This window comes from Ambystoma mexicanum, chromosome 10 (assembly GCF_040938575.1).
Source record: "Ambystoma mexicanum isolate Mex_15411 chromosome 10, UKY_AmexF1_1, whole genome shotgun sequence".
Taxonomy (NCBI): Eukaryota; Metazoa; Chordata; class Amphibia; order Caudata; family Ambystomatidae; genus Ambystoma; species Ambystoma mexicanum.
Window position 1 is genome coordinate 1,239,203,488 of NC_090932.1, and position 18,170 is coordinate 1,239,221,657.

The 18,170-nt window shown below is 47.8% G+C and overlaps 1 protein-coding gene across 2 annotated transcripts in view; it reads right to left on the reverse strand.

Annotated features, from left to right (window-relative positions):
• The window catches only part of RNFT2 (ring finger protein, transmembrane 2), a 594,232-nt gene that overhangs the window by 448,855 nt on the left and 127,207 nt on the right, over positions 1-18,170 (reverse strand). For both annotated transcript variants that reach the window (XM_069619214.1, XM_069619215.1), the window contains one exon: positions 7,347-7,846. In XM_069619214.1, coding sequence (XP_069475315.1) covers positions 7,347-7,846 — 500 coding nt within the window. The remainder of the gene's footprint in view (positions 1-7,346; positions 7,847-18,170) is intronic.

The following is an 18,170-nucleotide window of genomic DNA, read 5'->3' on the forward strand; positions in this document are numbered from 1 at the left end:
ATAAATGTTGAAGATAATCATCATCTGTTAGTATGCATTGGTTTAATGTCAATTGTACAAGTTCTGAGGAGTATCACACTACATTTCACATACAACCCAATGGCACCCTGTGATACAATCCGGTTACGCGTTTTTACTTCGACAAACTTACATCCAGAATCACCCGCTTAGGGTGACTACATGATCAGACTTAAGTAATTCTTTAAAGCTTACATTGTATCACACTTGGGTCCTCTACGGACTTTATTTTCATCTGGGGTCCTACAGGCACATACCAGACTGCTAAAATGCACGCTGTAGCCAACTATGTATTTGCATAGTTACCAGAAGCCGCAAAATCATGCGGACAAATGTACCGTTTATGTAAATTTACTCTTTTTAATAAATCACATCAGATTAGAACGAATTCTGAACACCCCACTAGAACCAAGTCCTCCGTCTTAAACACAGGACGCTGCAACTGCTCTGTTACACTACGAAACTGGAAAAAGTTCCATCTACACTTTTGGAATAGGGTAAGAACCCTTTGGTCACATTACAAGTTATCATTGCAGGACAGGTGCTGACTGGAAACCGAGACCTATTTTTTCTATACTCTCACAGATAACATCCAAACCGGGGGTTGAACACGGGTTGATTTAAGAGGTCATCTGCACATTTGTCCTCCTGGCGACTACCATATAAGAGGTATCTATTGCTGTTCAAGCTTTAATTTTGGTTAAATACAGAATCTCTAACATTGCAAGAGTAGACTGAATCTAAAGAGGCTACTGGCATCAATTGAACGTTCTCTTTTGGAACAGTCCATGACACAGGTACATTCTTCATTAATTTCATCATTATAAGCTTATCTAACATTATACTTTGTAACATACTGATACAAACTTTCTACTTACCTTGTAGACCACCTTGGAGTTAGAAGAATGACTTTCCGAATACACCTAATTGAACTTTAATTTGCTCATGATGAAAGGATAGATATTTCCCGAAACGTATTGGGCTTACTGTACCATTCTATACATTTTTGTATTAAATTCTGTTTGTTGAAATATTGTTTATTTGTGAAAGTTTCAAGAAATGAGCACCTGTTTGAGTATTACAACTAACATCAATAACAGAATGAACTACACGATTAATTCTTCTAACTTCTAACTGGCCTTTACCAGTACAAGGGTGTGCAGGGGACGGAAGTGTCCATCAATTTGTGGACACTTTCTCTTTTGCAATTAGCTTAACATCTTTCAGTGTCAAAGTCGTCCTTTTCTCCACTGCACACTTAAATAATTTGCATTTTTCGTCATACTTGCGTAATACATCATTACTATTTATTAACTAAGCAGTGCGTCTACTCCTCTCTATCTTATTACTAGCTTGAGAACTGCTACCAGGAGCTACTTTTTGCTCCCCAAACCAACTGAAGCCAAACAAACACACTTATGTGAATTTACCTCTGTGAGTTTGGGACAATCTATTCAAAGAAATGAGGACACTTTTACGACATTTAAAGTGTAAGGGGTCATACATTATGCAGAAAAAGTCTGCATTGTATGTGGATGTTTGATTTGCAGAACTCTATGTACTAACTATGCATTCCCCAGTGGTCACTAGTTAATGCTCGATACCCAGGAGATGCTTTTAGCTCCTGCTTCTACAATCTTAATTTGGATCCCTGTATTAGCACTCAGGGATATAACTCACAGGGAAGAAAGGGGAGGCGGACCTCTTAGTAAAGGTTTTTTATAAGATGCCATTTTATTAACTCAAGGGGGTTTGACAAACGCCTCACTATCCCTACCCTGAAGAGGATTTCCCTGCCCATCAAAATAAACTAAAAGGAAAGACTAACAAAATGAATCTGTCCCTAACACTTATACATACAAACTCAAAGGGAATACATGGCAATTCAAAGTTAACAGAAATAACAGTTATGTCCAACATAAACCCGATAACTGTATATCCTTGTAACCTGGGTTAGTTCCCCTTTCCCAGATTCAAAGCAGGACTTTCATTCAAAAGTTGAAAATAGAAAGATTCTGATTATACAGTTCTTCTTGCTCCAAAAAGTCTTTTTTTGGAATTTGACTAACAGTCCAACTAGACAAGTCTTTATCTGTCCATGTGTAGCAGAGTTCAACACAACTTCATCTTCTTATGAAACAAACACTTCCACAATTTGTTGCATCAACAACAATGTTTTGTCAGGAGGATTCCCCAACAGTTCATGATTTGCCACTTTCTTTTTCTTCACAACCTTTAACCATAACACAGTACTTGAATTACTTTTTCCTGGTCCACTAACCTGCCAGGACTACCACTAAAAGGGTCCCTGCCCGGTATACTCGATTGCCAGCACTAAAAGTTCCTAACACTACTACAAGTACCTCTGTGGTAAAGTTTTCATCTCACAGTTCTAAAGTCTGACTTTTAACAACATCAAAATCTACTACTACTTCTGGGAAGACATGATACACATTGGTGCCGTTTGCTCCACTCTTGTGATTGCCATATGTACTGCAGTTTATGTTCCTCTCCTCCTGAATGCTTCCTATCAGGAGGGCTTCTCTCCTGCCACTCTTGTTTTTCCACTTTTACATCAAACACATACTGACAATAGCTCTCTATTGCACTTGCACTTAGACAATGCATGCATGTTGTATGAACTGATAATTATGTGTGCATGCAAGGTGCTGGGGGGGTACAGGAGTCAGGCATGACATTACATGCGAGGCGCTGGGAATCCCAGGGGACTGGTATTTTTTACTAGGCATCTATCATAGATGCCCAGTAAAAAAATACCATCCCTGTCCCCTGGCCCACTGAGGGCTTCAGAAGGGGAACGGAGTTTGGTGAGTGGGGTGGGGGTGGTGGGTTGGACGAGGGGGGGCAGTGGAGGGTTGTGCAACAAAGGCATTTTTAAAATCTGCTCCTGGGCCCAGCACAAACACATTCCCACATCATTCACAAGCAGCAGGCACTTGCGTTCATCCACACAAGCGCCAATCATCATACACATTTATAACACAAGCATATACACATCCATACACATTTAAATAATTAACAAATGTACCTTTTTCCCCATTAATGACGCTTCCTCCCAGTGCTCCAGCTCCCGCGTAGCACAAACAGGAATCAGGAAGCAAGATCTTCTTGGTTCCTGCACATGCGCGCAGGACCTGGAGCATTGTTGATTAAACGCCCTGCTCCAGCCTGCTCCATTGGTATGTGCAGGGAGGCCAGAAGCGCCCCCTCACACATACAGACATGCAGTTTGCCAGCCAGCATCCCAATGGGCTCTGCAAGGCTGGGGAAGCAAAACGCCCCCAGCCTTGCATGGCTCATTGAGCATGCGCAGATGGGGAACAGAAGGATCAAAGGGAAACTCAGATTTCCCTTTGATAGTTCAGCCAGATCAGGAAAGCACCCTCAGCTGCAAAAAGCAGCCGAGGAAGCGGGATGGCATTGGGATGGTTCCTCCATAATGGGTGAAGGGCTGGTGGGTCAGCTTCCCCTCATCCATTATGGACGAGCTGCCACTGCTAGTAAGTAGGAGATGGCAGCTGAAGCGGTAGAAAGGCAATGAGGAGCCACTGGAAGAGTCAGGTCGGTAAGGGGGAAATGTATGAAATGGCCAAAAAGCTATTCTCTCTTAGATGTGAGCCACTGAAGTTAATGTGTAGCTTCAAGTTAGGATCGGGTTTCAAGACAAAAGATTATTTGGACTTTTCCCATCGAATTGCGAATGAATTAAATAGATAAGCATCAGTTTGTTTCTTCCTTACTATCACAAGAGCTTAAGAGCGGCAGTGCATCGAGATGCATCTGGCTTCTAGGAAAATTCTTTTTGGACCTCGATTTTTAGGCAAGTGGATGGGTACAAAACAAACATTACTTTCTTGATTTATAGGCTACTATTAAATGCTGGAAGAATGTATTTTTTTGTTGATGTTTGCCGTTTGTGGCTTTGCTCATAACGCCAGGCATCGGCAGCTTAGAGCCCAGCAGAGGACGAGGCCTCACCAAAACCCATACCACTCACTATCTTATTCATCAGACCGCTCCCTCCCACAAGCTACACACCTTTGTCAGATCAAAGACCATCTTCGCTAGTTGCATTAGGCTTATTTTATAGGCACTAGCATGTCAGCCATCTACAAATTACAGAGGCTTCTTCACATGGCAACTCGCCTCTCTTAAGCTTGGCCATCACGATCACCGGCCTCCCGCACTGAGATGCTTGCACTGGCTCTCTCTGCTCTCCAAATTTCAGTTGAAGGCACTTTGATTCATTCACAAAGGCCACTCATCCTTTCTGAAAAAATTCAGTGAGTCACTCAATCTTGTTGAACGCCGGTCATCAGCTTGCTTTCATTGTACCAGTTTGAAGGAAGAATATCTCCATGCCAGGCCATTCATTACAAATCTGTCTTTCTCCATTAGAACCATCCTAGAGCTCTTAAATGTTGTAGTCTTATTAAAACCAGGCTCTGCCCCCCCCTCACAATAACTTAATCAATTGTTTGCCAATGCACCTCAGCCATTTATGGTTAACAGTGCCAAGAAATGATTTTATTTTTATTGTTTAAAAGCGCAGACCTAGCTCAAGAGCAGTGGAGTGTTGTACACGGTGTGGGTATGCGCTGGTATTTTTTAACAGTAGCGCAGTACGGTTAGTTACGGTCTGTGCATTGGTATGTACAACCATTGGAATTAGTCCTTGGCTAGGTGTTGTTGAGAAAGACACGTTTTGAGAGATTTGCGAAATTGGAAAGTTGTTGGGGCATTCCAAGCAGATATCAAGACCGAATTACAGAGGGTGGGTGCATAGCAAGAGAAGGATTGTTTGCGGGACTGCTCTTTGCGGGTGGGTTCCGATTTCATCTGGTTGATCGGTTTTCTGTGCTAGGAGCATGTGCCACCAGATATATGGAGCTTAGCCACTAGGTAAGCTGGTTTACTAGTCGTGACAGATTCGTAGATGATACATGCAGTTTTGAACAGTATCCTGGCCTGGAGAGGAAGCCAATGTAGTTTGCGTAAGAGGAAGGCGATGGAGTCAAATTTCCATGCACCTTTCATTAGATGTGCAGCAGCGTGGTGGACTGCTTTTAAGTGAGCCAAGTGTGCAGCTTGGAGCTCCATCAGGAGGGCATTTGCCCCATCGATGTGCGAGACCTCAAGGACTTGCACTACAAACAAACTCCTTTCGGCGGGATGAAGGGCTTGATTTGCCGAAGGGTAGTGATTTGGAGCCAGACTGTTTGGGCCTTCTTGGCTATGTGTTTTTTGGAAGGACATGCTGCTGTCAATGGTGAAGCCTAAGGATTTTGCTGCCAGGGACATATCATTGAGCCACTGACAATTTTAGCAGCAGGACTGATGAGTAAAAATTCTGTCTTGGATGGGTTAAGTTTGCCTACCCCAGTCAACATCCAGCACTGCATGATGTCTAGGTAATTGTGGAGGCGACTGAAGCCCTGTGGGCTTTTTACGGTTCTATGTGAAAGGACCTCATTTTACAGGTCTCAAGAGAATAAGACTGATTTACAATGCCCGATTTTCTTTTGATGGTAGAAACAGCATGTTTTTTCTCTTGAGACCTTTAAAATGCGTTAAAAAAAAAGAAATTCAGGGATTTCATACCCCGAACCCTCCATTGTTCCTTCACACCCCTGACCCCACCGACCCCCTCCCGTGGGATTTCAGCCCCAACACCCCACTACCTACCCCCCCCACCCTCTTCCGTGGGATTTCAGCCCCAGCGGGTGAATGCCTCACCCGTTACAAATTTAGATATATGGACATATTAAAAATAGGAACAGACAGTTAAACAGACAACACGAACAGTATGAGAAACAGACTGCCAAAAAACACAAAAAACAGACAAATGGAAGGCTTAGAGAGAAAAGTAGAAGAAAAGGAGAATGAATTTAGAAATGGTAAAACAAAAGTACAGACAGTGGGAAAAGGGGAGTTGCTGCAAAATCACATCAAATCGGAGAACCCCCAGATTAATTTCTTGTTCGGTTTGAGATAAGAGTGAATTATAGGTTATCAAGGTGTGCAAGTCCTCATGAAACAAAAAAAGTGATGTGGCATTTTAATTCTTATAAGCTACCATCAACATTAAGCAAAGGGGATGTGGTAAAAGGTGGCTGAGAGATACCGAACACTTCAGATGTGCTGTGTTTAGATGTTTAAAAGATGAGCGTTACATATTTCGCAGAGGACTTTTTGCATGTAATACAGTGCAAAACCTCTTCTATCCAATATGTGGACACTGAAAGAGGACAGGATGGGCTAGTAGCAGGAGTGGAGATGTAAGTGGACATTGGGTAGAGGTGGGTCGGTGGGGTGGTCGAGCGGAATGTGGAATGGAGGGAGTTTGGGTTAGATGGGAGGGAAAGGGGCTGGGGTGAGGAGCAGGGGTTCCTGCAGTTGGTAGAGGGAAGGGATAGTGTGAGCAGGAATACAAGGGATGATGGGGGTTAGAGTGGAAAATTAGTTTTGCAACGCCAGTTGTGCTACAGACCCACATAATATTTAATTGGGATGCCAAAGGAATTCATTTTGCAATATACACACAGGTGCAAGCCACGTATTGAGCAGAACACGTTAGCAAGACATCCGGTGTGAATGGGTGGGGATAGGGAGGTGGTTAGAGGTCAGAGCCGAACACCTTTTGTGCTATAGACCCACGCAATGCAGAGTGAAAAAATGTATTCATTTTCTGATATGTACATAGGCCCATTTTATAAGGCCGGCAGTAGTCAGAAAAACTTCCAAAAGTATGAGCTACGAAGTGAAAAACATGCAGTGCTTTACATTTCACATACAAGTCTGGAGCAACATTCTTAAAGTGGCTGCCATATCAGTCAAACCTTCCCCTGAGCCCTTACCTATGCTCCATGTGCAGAAACTGAGATTTTTCTAAATTCAATCAGCTTTTCTGTCTTCCCTTTAGTTTTTAGACTTGTAAAAGCAGAAGGCAGGTCACAACTAATTTAGAATTCTGCATTTTAGGAAAGTCCATATATGTATCCTTCAACCAAACAGCTAACAGAAGCACTAGTAATGCATCATATTAACCATCACCGTGTGATGCATAGAGTACTAAACAGGGTAAGGGACCCAAACTCCAATTTCTTTTGCCAGGGCCACCTGCGGGCAATTTATCAAACTTCCTGGTAAGCTCCTTAATCGTCTGCACTTTAAGAGCTAAACAATGTAAACCAAAAGCACATTGTAAATAGAAAAAGTGTAATATATGCATTCTTTAAATGAAACATGTCCACACCCCTGTTGGTGAGCGGGTCATGAAGCATTCACTAGGCTTACAATGGACTCACCTAGCTTATGCTGAAAGCAGAGCTTAGCGAGCAGGATTAGTATGAATGGAAGCCCCTTTTGTAGCCAAGAGATGACAGCCCTCAGCTCGGACAGGGCAGGCGCTGGGGTGCCAGGCTCCTCACTACTCTCTTCCGTGTGTCCATGGCGGTCTGTGGCCGCATGCAAGAGAGAGGAGCGGTTTTGGTGGTAGTGCTGTGGCTGCTGAGGTAGCGCTGGGGGCTGCTGCAGTTGTGGCCGGTGGTGGTGATGGTGGTGGTGGTACGGGCCCCCATCCAAGCGAAGGGCTCCGTCATCCCTTGGGGGAGGCATCTGAATGAAGACCTCGCCAACTCCGGCTGAGGACCCCAAGACCAGGGCCGACTGCACTGTGATGGCACCAGATTGGATCCCGGTGAGTCCAGAGAAAAGTTGCTGGTGTGAGGCAGAGCTGGAGGCCAATCCTTCAAAGACTCCACTCTCCTCAAGGCTAGTCTCTGAGCTGAGAGTCTGACTTCTGCTCCTAAAAAAGAAAATCAGAAAGAAAAAAATATCAATAACAGAAACAAGTACAACATGTTAACATCAGAGAGGATCCAGTCCAACTGGATGATATAGGTATCCATGTATAGAAAGGGGTCAGGAAGGAGACCCACCCATGAGGCTGCTGGGTTTAGAAATCTAAAGCAACACTAGAGAAGAATACACACCTATAGTGATTGTGCTACTCCAATATTTAGCCCCCCTCCTTCAGACCGGATTCTATATGCCTGCTCACTCCAGCAAGCAGGGTCAGAAAAGCACTTCAAAAGATACGATCAGTTTCAAAAACTGAAGGCAGGCCAAGCACTCCGGCATCTCCCCCCTTATCATGTCCATGACTGAGTTTACACACCCCACTCTTCTTGCTTTGCCCACTTTCTTCCCACTTCACACTAAGGAGTTGCCAAGCTGACTGTAGCACAGCAATGGATATGCCTGGAGGGAATGTTCAGGTCTGTTTTGAAAGTGGGGGAGGAGAGGTGGCGTGCTAGAGAACCCACCATCAGCATGGAGGCAATTTTCCTTACTTTTTCATCCTTCTCTCTAACTGGTTCGGAGCAGACGATGAGGTGTAAGAAACCAGACGGTGTCTCACCCACTAGTGCCTGTGGATCTCTCCCTCAGGTGACCGGGGCACGGCCATTGCCTTTGGATCTTGCCTTTGGGTCCAGACCCTGGGAGTGGACCAGTGCAGGAGGATCACCTGGGTGAGGGGTCTTTGGGAGAGGGACGCCGAGATGCAGTATCCCTCCCCCTGTAACACCTTTACCCCATCCTACCAAGTAGAATACGTGGGAACTACCTTTCCCTTCACAAACACCTCCACAGGGACAGCCCGCTCTGGGACGAAACAGACTCACACATGAGCAGTATACTTGACATGTCCCGCTACTATGGTCAGGCGAAGTCACGCAATTACTGACAATCACTCCCACCTGACTGCAGGGCGTGGCTGGCAGCCATGGAGTAGGGCTGATTCGTGGAGAGCTCCTGCCTGGTCCTGCAATATCCGACGAATAAAGGCAGAAATAGCGGGTCATGTAGACCAGAAAAGCCACCACATCCGCGGGAAGGGGCGTAGCGCAGATGCCAGCCTTTTAGAGCTCTTACCGAGCAAGGAACACAAAGGAACGTGGTGCAATATGGATGGAAGTGCTGCCAGCGAGGAAATGAAAATGGCGGACGGAGGGAGAACAAAGCAGATCCGTCTAAGCCAATGGCAGCGGGAGGCCAGGATCACCCTCTGCGCCTGGATTCCTCCCTGCGACTGAGGCAAGACCTGAGTAGATGGCCCAGAGAGCCAGCACCCGTGGGACCAAGGCGCAGAGAAACGAAAAGGGCAGTGAGACTGCATGCACGTCGTGGAATGCGGGTCTCCCAGTAATGGGTGTTGCGGTTGCAGCTCCGGAACCGTGGCCAGCAGCTGGGAAAACTGGAGCAGAGCAGAAAATTTACGCCGCATCACCTGTGCAAGTTAGCTGTGCCCTGTGACAGAGGGTGACATCAACTGGCGAGGAACAACGTTGTGGAGCACAAAATCCCCCACCGGCAGCATCACCCATTTCGAGGCTGTAGGAACCATAGTTTGCTGGACGAGGGCTACATAGCTAAGCCCTGAGAGAGAGGCGGTGGCTCGTGGAAAGAATAAAAACTAGCCAGGGACCGCAGAACATCAGAGGGATTTCGACCGCGTTGGCAGTGGACACTGGGGAGCAAGAAACGTGCACCGGACTAAGCAAAGGCTTGGGTGCAGGGAAACTAACTGTTTGGCCACAAGGAAGCCCCAGGTGCCACACAACTGACCCATGGTCGCAGATAGCAGACCCTGCTGTTGTGCAGCTGGAGCATCTCCCTGCGCGAATGGAGGAATTGTGGAATTGGTAAGCAGCTGAGGACAGGAACAAACAAAGCACTCAAACTGACTTTTCTCTGGCTGCAAGCCATACTGTGCCCACTACTGGACTGTGGCATTGGGCAGCCCTAGACATCCGGTTGCCCTGAGCACGCCACAGCCAACTCCTCAACCCCATTGGCCCGTGCACTTATCACTACTCGCAGGTGTTTTCGCTGACACCCAGCTTTTTGTATTGGCGCCTCAGAGAGCAGCACCTCAGTCAGGTACGTTGACCTCCGCTACCCAGTCTCAGTGGGACACAACTGTTTATGTAGGGCCGAATATGGCAAGCAATGCAGGCGGGGGGCCCGGGTGCCAGTGATGACCGTAGGAAAAGAAGGAGCGGGTCGCTTAACGTGACCAGGAAAGAACTTCTGGTTGGCTGGAGGCGTCACCCCCTGTAGGTCTGACTCAGCCCTGTAATGTTGTTACAGGAGGGGAGGAACAGCCGCCTGAAAGGGCACAGGTAGACCAGAAGTGAAAGGACATTTCACAGTGGCCGGCCACGGCAAATAAATAAGGTACCTGTTGCCGGTCAACCATACGTACTGCAGCGGCCATCACAGCACAGCGCCGCCCATTGGTGCTGCGGTGCTTGCCCACGAAGCCACATTAGAAGGCCTGGAGGGAGGCTCTTCCGGCTTGCTGCCTATTGGGTGGACAATTGGCCCTGCCTGTGGGGTACATACCCCGACCACTCCACGTCTACATCCTTCCCTCCCTCTCTGACGACGAAGCCATGGAAGTGAGCTGTGGTAGTAGGGAAAAGGAGAAGGACAGGCCCCATTTTGCGGTGCATTTGGAGCACCACTATTGGAGACACAATTAGAGGGGCTGCTATCTTGGAAGTCCTCCCATAGGGCATGGAGTGTACCGAATGCCTCCTAAAGCTCCAAAGATGAAGGGCAACCAATTGACACTCGACAGCTATACTGCTATCCAGCTGCAAACGTCCACAGACAACATGGCAACGTCACGTGATAAGCCGGCATCAGGGGATGAAAATTACCAGATCTTACAGGCCATTGCGGAATTGAGGACCGCGCTTAGCTCCAAGATAGACGCAGTTTGATGTTGGACTGCTGCGCCAAGAAGTGAGAAAGCTGGCTGAAAGAACCACTGCAGTGGAGGAACAACTGAAGGAAAACAAGGCGGCGACACAGAAGCAGGACACTCAAATACGCATCCTGCAACAAAAGGTCAATCTATTGCAGAGCGGAGGATGCTGAAGGGAGAGCTTGACGTTAACAACATGTGCTTTGTTGGCATACCAAAAGGGGAAGAAGGGGCTGACCCTACGACTTATATCGAGAACATGTTGCTGCAGGACATCAGGCTGGGGAACCTCTCACAGGGCTTCACAATTGAGAGAGCGCAAAGGGCCCTCACCAGAAAACCACCCTCAGGAGCACCTCTGCGACCGATAATTGCTAAAGTTTTGAATTAGAGACAGAGAAAAGATTTTGTCCTTCTCAAAGCAAGGTGGTACGATAGAAAGGGCGTCTGCAAGTGTAGCGGTGTATCCGGGTTGCACCTTTCAAATCCAGAAAAACAGGGAGCAGTTTACATCTGCCAAGACAAGGCTCTGCAATGCAGGCTTGAAATATATGTTAATGTACCCTGCCCAAGTCCTGTATAAAAATTGCGCCCTATTCGTTGATCTCCCCGAAGAGGCCCAAGAATGGATGGACAGGGAGAAGATCAATCCACTGATGCAGGACAGTACCCGTTACGCTCACCTGGTATCCACGGGGACGCCACCCAGCTGTGGGGACTCTGGTATCCTTCTCAGCAGCTTCCAGGTATGATCAGTGGAGAAGTTCTGCCTGGAATATAGGTGGGCAATGTTCAAGACTGGGCAACTGGGGTAAGAGCCTCCCAACACCATGTATGCCCGCAGCCCCTCCCCGGACCTTTCCTCACCTTGTTATGGGTTTTGGCAAGCTCTCCGTCCTGCCTTCTTGGCAGGGGCGCGTTGTCCTTTGTGGGCGAGTGCGATCTAGTTACTTCACTGATGCCGGCCCTTTTGAGTCTTTCATGTAGGTCTTATTACTGTTCTGCTTGTATGCCTTTCTTTGGTTTAAATAATGTATTTTCTCTTTCCTTAGGTGCGCGGAAGTTCACTGTGGAACGTTGGCTGAGTTGGGACTCGCCGGTAGATGATGGTGCATCGAGAGCGCCTTGATGCGGTAAGTAGGCGCTATGCGCAGCACTACGATACCTTGCCTTTGCTAACATGTTGTCTTTTCGTTCCCGTAGATTGCGGTGCTCACCCGAAGCAAGAAGTCCCAAGGCGATGCTGGTCGATGGGCGACTCGTGAGGTAAGCTTCCGGCACGATTGTAAAATGTCTAATGTCCCGTTTCTCCCTTTTTTGCAGATCCGTCGGTCCGGGAGGCTCGCTGATCCTTGGATGCTGTTTGCAAGAGCTGAGAGCAGCTAGCGATGGAATTACAGGTAAGCTGCTGCTATTAAACGATGTCCTTTTGTTTTTCAGATGCTGTTCTTCCGAGGTTCGCAGGTACAGCTGAACACGATGAGCGTCACGTTGCAGGATTGCAAAGTAACGCGAAGCGTGTCATTCAAATCGGGTGTGGTTTGAATTGCTTCAGAAAAGTAGTCCAGGTAAAGTAGTTCCTAGGCTACCACACCCAAAACACTATACCGCATAGCTTGGTTCCAAGGGAACCTGTTACGCTCACCTGGTTCCCACAGGGGCATCGATCGGACCCAGACAGCTGCGGTCTCCACCAACGTGATGCGTAGTGCAGAGATGACTGTCTGGACTGGCCTGCCTAATCTTGTCTGCTGGACTCCTAGAAGTATTCTCCTGCAAGTGGAGAAAGGGATTTAGCCACCCGTGGACTTTAGTGATGGCCCCCCCAACTGTTCTCATTCTCCCCACTAATCACCTCCGATATCCCCTCTTGGTAACCTCACCTTATGTTTTTAAATGATGAGCTCTCCATCCTGCATGCATGGCATGCAGGGGCGCGTGTATACCAGTTACTTCACTGGTTTGAAGGTACTGGAGGAGTTCCGGAGGAATATTGACTCCAGTGTCTATAAAGTTCAAAGAGTTCAATATTTCCGATGTTCACTCTTGTTCCATTCCCTCGTTAGGTTGCAGCTGGGTCCAAAAGAATATTGCCTGGAGGCAGCTGATGGCGTTCAGGTAAGAGTCTGTATTACCAAACACTGTCCGGTAAAAGTTGCATGAGTTTAACTTGCTGTTTTCTCTCCCTTTATAGGTGCGGCATAGGAAGATGCGGCGAATTAAAGGATAGTACCTCCGGTGGTAAAGCAGGTAAGCCTTTGGTGGCAAGAGATTGTCTTTGTCGGTTTTCTCGGCTCACCTCGTTATTCCTTTTGTTTTCCCCCCAGGTGCTGGGTTTCGACGAAGAAAATTATGGAGGCAGCGCCGAGTCGAAAGATGCTGTGGACTGGTGAGTATAACGTGGCGTTGCTGCTGGCGAAGCGACGCGTGCTGAAATAATGTCCTTTCCAGGCTCGGAGCTGTGTTGGGTCCGGAATCAGGTAAGGAATCAAATAATGTCCGTGATCTAACCTCTTCTCCTTTCTTTTCCTTTTGTCTAGGAGCTCCGGATTCGAGGCGGGCGTGGCAGACGACTGGATGCGGACTTGCAGACACGGTGAGCGTCACGCTGCTGGATGCAGAATAACACGAAGCATGGGCTGCTGTTCGGGCGTGGTTTAAATAGCCTGCAAAGTAGTCCCAGGTAAGAAGTTCCCCAGAACCACACCGGAGTGAAAAATAGTCCCTGTAATAAAATAGTCCCATCCAGGCCTCATGTTGGCTTGGACTCATTTGCAGCATGGTCTGCATAAGGTAAGTAAAGTCTATGAGCCTGGCGCCTATGGTGCCAGGACTGAATCCAAACAGCCCTGGGCTTTTAATAAGTATCTGGATGCCTGCTCCCGGGGCTGATGGACTCGATCCGGATGCCCGGGGGTAGGCATCATGACAGAACCAAGCTATCTGGGTGCCTCCACGTTGGCTGGCACTGGAAACAAAGTAGTCCCAAAACACAAGTCCTCACGAAGTATGAGCCTGGCGCCAAAGGCGCCAGGATTGGCCCCAAGAGGGCTTCAGCAAAGGATGCCCGAGTTTGTTTGAGACCCGATCCAAGGCCCCTCCTGGCCCATGGACTGGTCAGGTTTTTTTTTTTTTTATACAGGTCGTGACAGTACCGCCCACATGAAGCATTAAGAACACTTTGAACATGGATGCAAGCACCGGAGAAGGCCCAGACCGCAGCTGAAAAGCACACTGATCATTAGAGCATATCACCGGGGTCCACTCCGCGGCCCTCGGTCCAGATACGGTGACAAAGGGAATCCGTCCCTGAGGATCTATGGACATTGGCCTGCGATTGACAGGATGCATTCTGCAGCTTCATTCTACGAACTTGAACTAAGAGACCTCACCAACAGCTGCCATAAACCCACCCACAGAGTTTTCTTTTATCTTGTTCTTCCTTTGGAGCACTTGTTTATGTACTTAACCGCTCCGCACAAATCTGGGATAGCCCTCCCATAGACAGTTGCGAAGAACGGATACACCCGAGTATGGGCAGCTACGCTTGGTGATTGTTGTTTGTTATAGATGTTGGGGTAGTTAGTAGGGGGGGTTGCTAGTATTAAGTATTACAACGCTAATCATCTCCTTGGAACTGGTGCACTCACTATGGAGTAAGGTGGAAAGTTGGAGGAGGCGAGGTGAAAAGCCATGTTTGTAAGTGAGCTTGATGGCGGCTAAAGGAATAAAACTGTTGACTTGGAACGTAAGGGGCCTGAACAATTTTGTGAAAAGGAATAGAGTGTTCTCATATCTTCACAGGCACCATGTTGACATAGCCATGTTGCAGGAGACCCACCTCACGGCAGAAAAGCAGGCGTTGTTAGCCAGAAAACGGGGAGGACGGATCATAGGTTCCACGTATTCGGTGTATGCCCGTGGTGTACTGACTTGGGTTGTACCCACAGTGCCCTTTAAAGTAACCCAGTCCAAGACAGACAATGGAGGGCAGATTAGTAATTATACAGGGGCTCCTAGAAAATGTAGTTACCCGTCTAGTTGACAGCGCGGGCACCATTTGGGAGGCCCTCAAGGTAGTCCTCAGAGGCATAGCTATTGCTAAGTCGGGGAAATCCCACTTAGCAGGGAATTGTCCGCCGCCGAGGACGCACTGCAAGCCCTAGCGCAATCCAAAGCTGATCAAGGGGACAGACAAGCGAGAGAATGGGAACGCCTGGGTAAGCACAGTTACACTAAATACGTAGAGAGACAACATGCAGGGGGGAACAAGCTGGGCAGACTTTTGGCATGGGGGAAGTAAAAAGGAAGAACAACATTCACCCAATTTTTCTATACGGACACAGCAAGGCACCATATGTCACACCCAAGAAGGTATTAATGCAGTGTTGAGTTCTACCAGGTCTATACCAAGACACATGCATGCACACCTCCACAGACATGGAAGAGGTCCTGAACGACATTGATATACCTAGATTGAGCAGGGAGGCAGCACATGATCTAGACACACTGATTACAGCAGAAGAACTGATAAACATCATAAGAACACTACCCATTGGGAAAACTCCAGGTTCAGATGGCCTGCCGAGCGGGTTCTACAAAGAATTCACCACGGAACTGGCTCTGCACCTCCTGCAGGCTCCGAGGGTGGCGCATGACAATGGCATTCTCCCGCACAGCCTCAGAGAGTCAAGAATAATCACCCTGCTGAAACCCAATAAGCTGCCGCAGGATTGCAGCTCATATAGATCCTTGTCTATGCTCAACCAAGATAGCAAACGTTTAACAGCAATGTTAGTAGACAGACTGAAGAGGGTAATACACATGCTAGTGCACCCTGATCAAACAGGATACGTGCCTGGCAGGAATATGTCCTGGAACTTTTCGGGGAAGGTGGCGCAACTTTGCATGTAGTATCGTTTGATCCTGTCTGATTATGTGTTTCTTGTTCCGGTGACGTCATGTGTATGAGTAACATTAAAATCAATAAAAAATTATTTTTTTTTAAAATGACTCACACCTGACTTCCATTAAACTTCCCCACACGGATAAAAGGCGGAGCATGAAAGCACACTGAGCGAGGCAAAGCACACGAAGGAACAGCAGTTTTAAGTCGGCAGCTGAACGAGGTGGAGAAAGACAGCAAACCAAGAAGGGTTTGCAAGGAGGGAAATACTTTCACCTTTTCGGCAAGAAACCTACGAGGCAGAAAGCATAAGGCCAGGAAACCAGGCTGAAGAAGCCTCCATTGTGTGTCAGAGATACTGGAGTCCCTCTCGCGTAACTGACCAAGGCGGGGAGGAGAAGCAGCCGCTATGCTATAGTCTTTGGCTTCAAGAACAAAGAAAGCGCCAGAAACAGTAAAACAGCCGGTGAGTTGGGGAGACCGATGCAAGACCGGTATGTGTTGAAGCCAAGGTTGCAATCGGAAACATTGTATAACGAGCGCTGGAACGAACATTGTTAAACGCATGTAACGAAAGACGCATGTAAAGCTAAACAATTGATGAATGTTTGAACTGGAGAAGGAAAGATACAATACCGTTGATGGAGTGCTCCAGCACCGTGAATGTGCTCAATCGTAGGTCTCTGTAAGGTATCCCGCCAAGAAGTGGTAGAAACTAAAGTAGAAGATTGATCAGAACATTGTACAAAATGAATCGAAGTGTTCCTGCGATGGTTAAAGCCTATTGCAGCGATCCGAGCCTGAACAAGGGAGATTCATTATCCGAGCCCGAACGAGGGAGATTCAGAGAAGCCAGAGTATGTGGGAAGCTTGAGTGAACCGCCTTAACCCATGCTGAAAACGTGGGGAAGGGAAGCAAACTGCTCAAACAGCCTGACATATTGTTTCTTGAAGACTTTTCTAGGCGTTCAACCAGCCCATTGAAGTCCAATAAACACAGTTGAACTGTGATCACAGAGCCTTGACATTTGTTGCAGTAGAGACACGACTATCCCTCCACGGAAAAGAGGGATGGGTCCTGCAGACTTAGTCCTAATACCTCAAGGGTTGTTATATAAGACTGGCCCCAGAATCTGGCCTAGCCTGGAAGTTTGGTCTGGATGTCCTAGCAGGCGTCATAGATCCCGACATCCGGGATGACATAAGGTTCTCCTATAGAATCATGGCGAAACACCATTTGAAATAAGTTGTGGGGACAAAATTGTACAGGGAATTCTTGAGAAGGCTCCATTTCCTTGTTTTAAGGAAAAGAGCGAACTAGAGGAAACAGAGAGGTAGCTTAGGCTTTGGAGAGGCTGATGAACGACCCATCATCAAAACAAAGATGGAAGAAGAACATACCCTCTGCCCCGATTTAGCCTTATCCCAGCAAAATTATCCAGTACTCGCAGAGGCTTTCGTACAAGTAATTCCTGAGGGAGAAGGATGAGAAAAGGGGATCCCTTTTTTTTCCTGAAACAGGGATTACTGTATAAAAAGGAAACCTCCAGAGAAGGCATAAGTAAAATTTAATTAGTGCTCGAGCAGCCGAGAAGATGGCTGCCTGAACGAGGAGCTCCGGGCCCACGATATCCTGAACATGAATAACTCCTGAAAATACCCAATATTCGAACAATCGTTTGCCAGCTGAGGCTGGCGATTAGGACAAAGCATCTCTAATACCGTTTAGGCGCTGATCCGACATGTGTATGAGGCGCAGGAAGCGTTTCCAAGAAGCACCGCTTGTGGACCCGGCACGGCCCAAGCGGCCTGTCGGCTACAACGAACATCCACCTTTGTGCAATTTTGGCGGGCCGTGTTGGAATCGGAGGCCGGAGCATTGTGCAGACTGGGAAGCCCAGAGGCAGGACTCCCGCTGGTGCTACCAGTCTGGGTAGTTGGCGTTGGAGGGAGACCTCCACAGTGGAGTTTGCGCCCGCAGACAATGCAGAGATCTCCTTGGTTGGGGAGAGGAGTGCCGGTGGTGCAGCTGCAGACCCAGATGGGACTGGCTGCGTGGGTTGGAGAGTGATGCCTTATCGAGGCGCCATGAGGCAGGGTCAGCTTCGCTGGTGCTGTGCCCCCAGTGGCGGACTTGCGCTTACCTGGCATCTGCCGTCCCTGTCCCATGACCTGCTTGCGGCCCCAGTCTTGATCGGTGGAGCCGATGGTGGGTCTGAAGCGTGTCGGGCGCGGGCACACAAGCCCTTCAGGACATATTCGATAGAGAGTGCTGACTGGTGGGGGAGGTGCGTTCGACTACGCTGCCTGTACATCAGTCGCTTGCCTTTGCGGCCTATTGCAGTCTGTTCTCCGGCCACCAAATCAGCCGAGTGAGGTGCTTCTTATGATTATCATCGGTGTGGGCCTGGGAAACATTACGGCGCCTTATCAGTTTTTAGTGGTCCA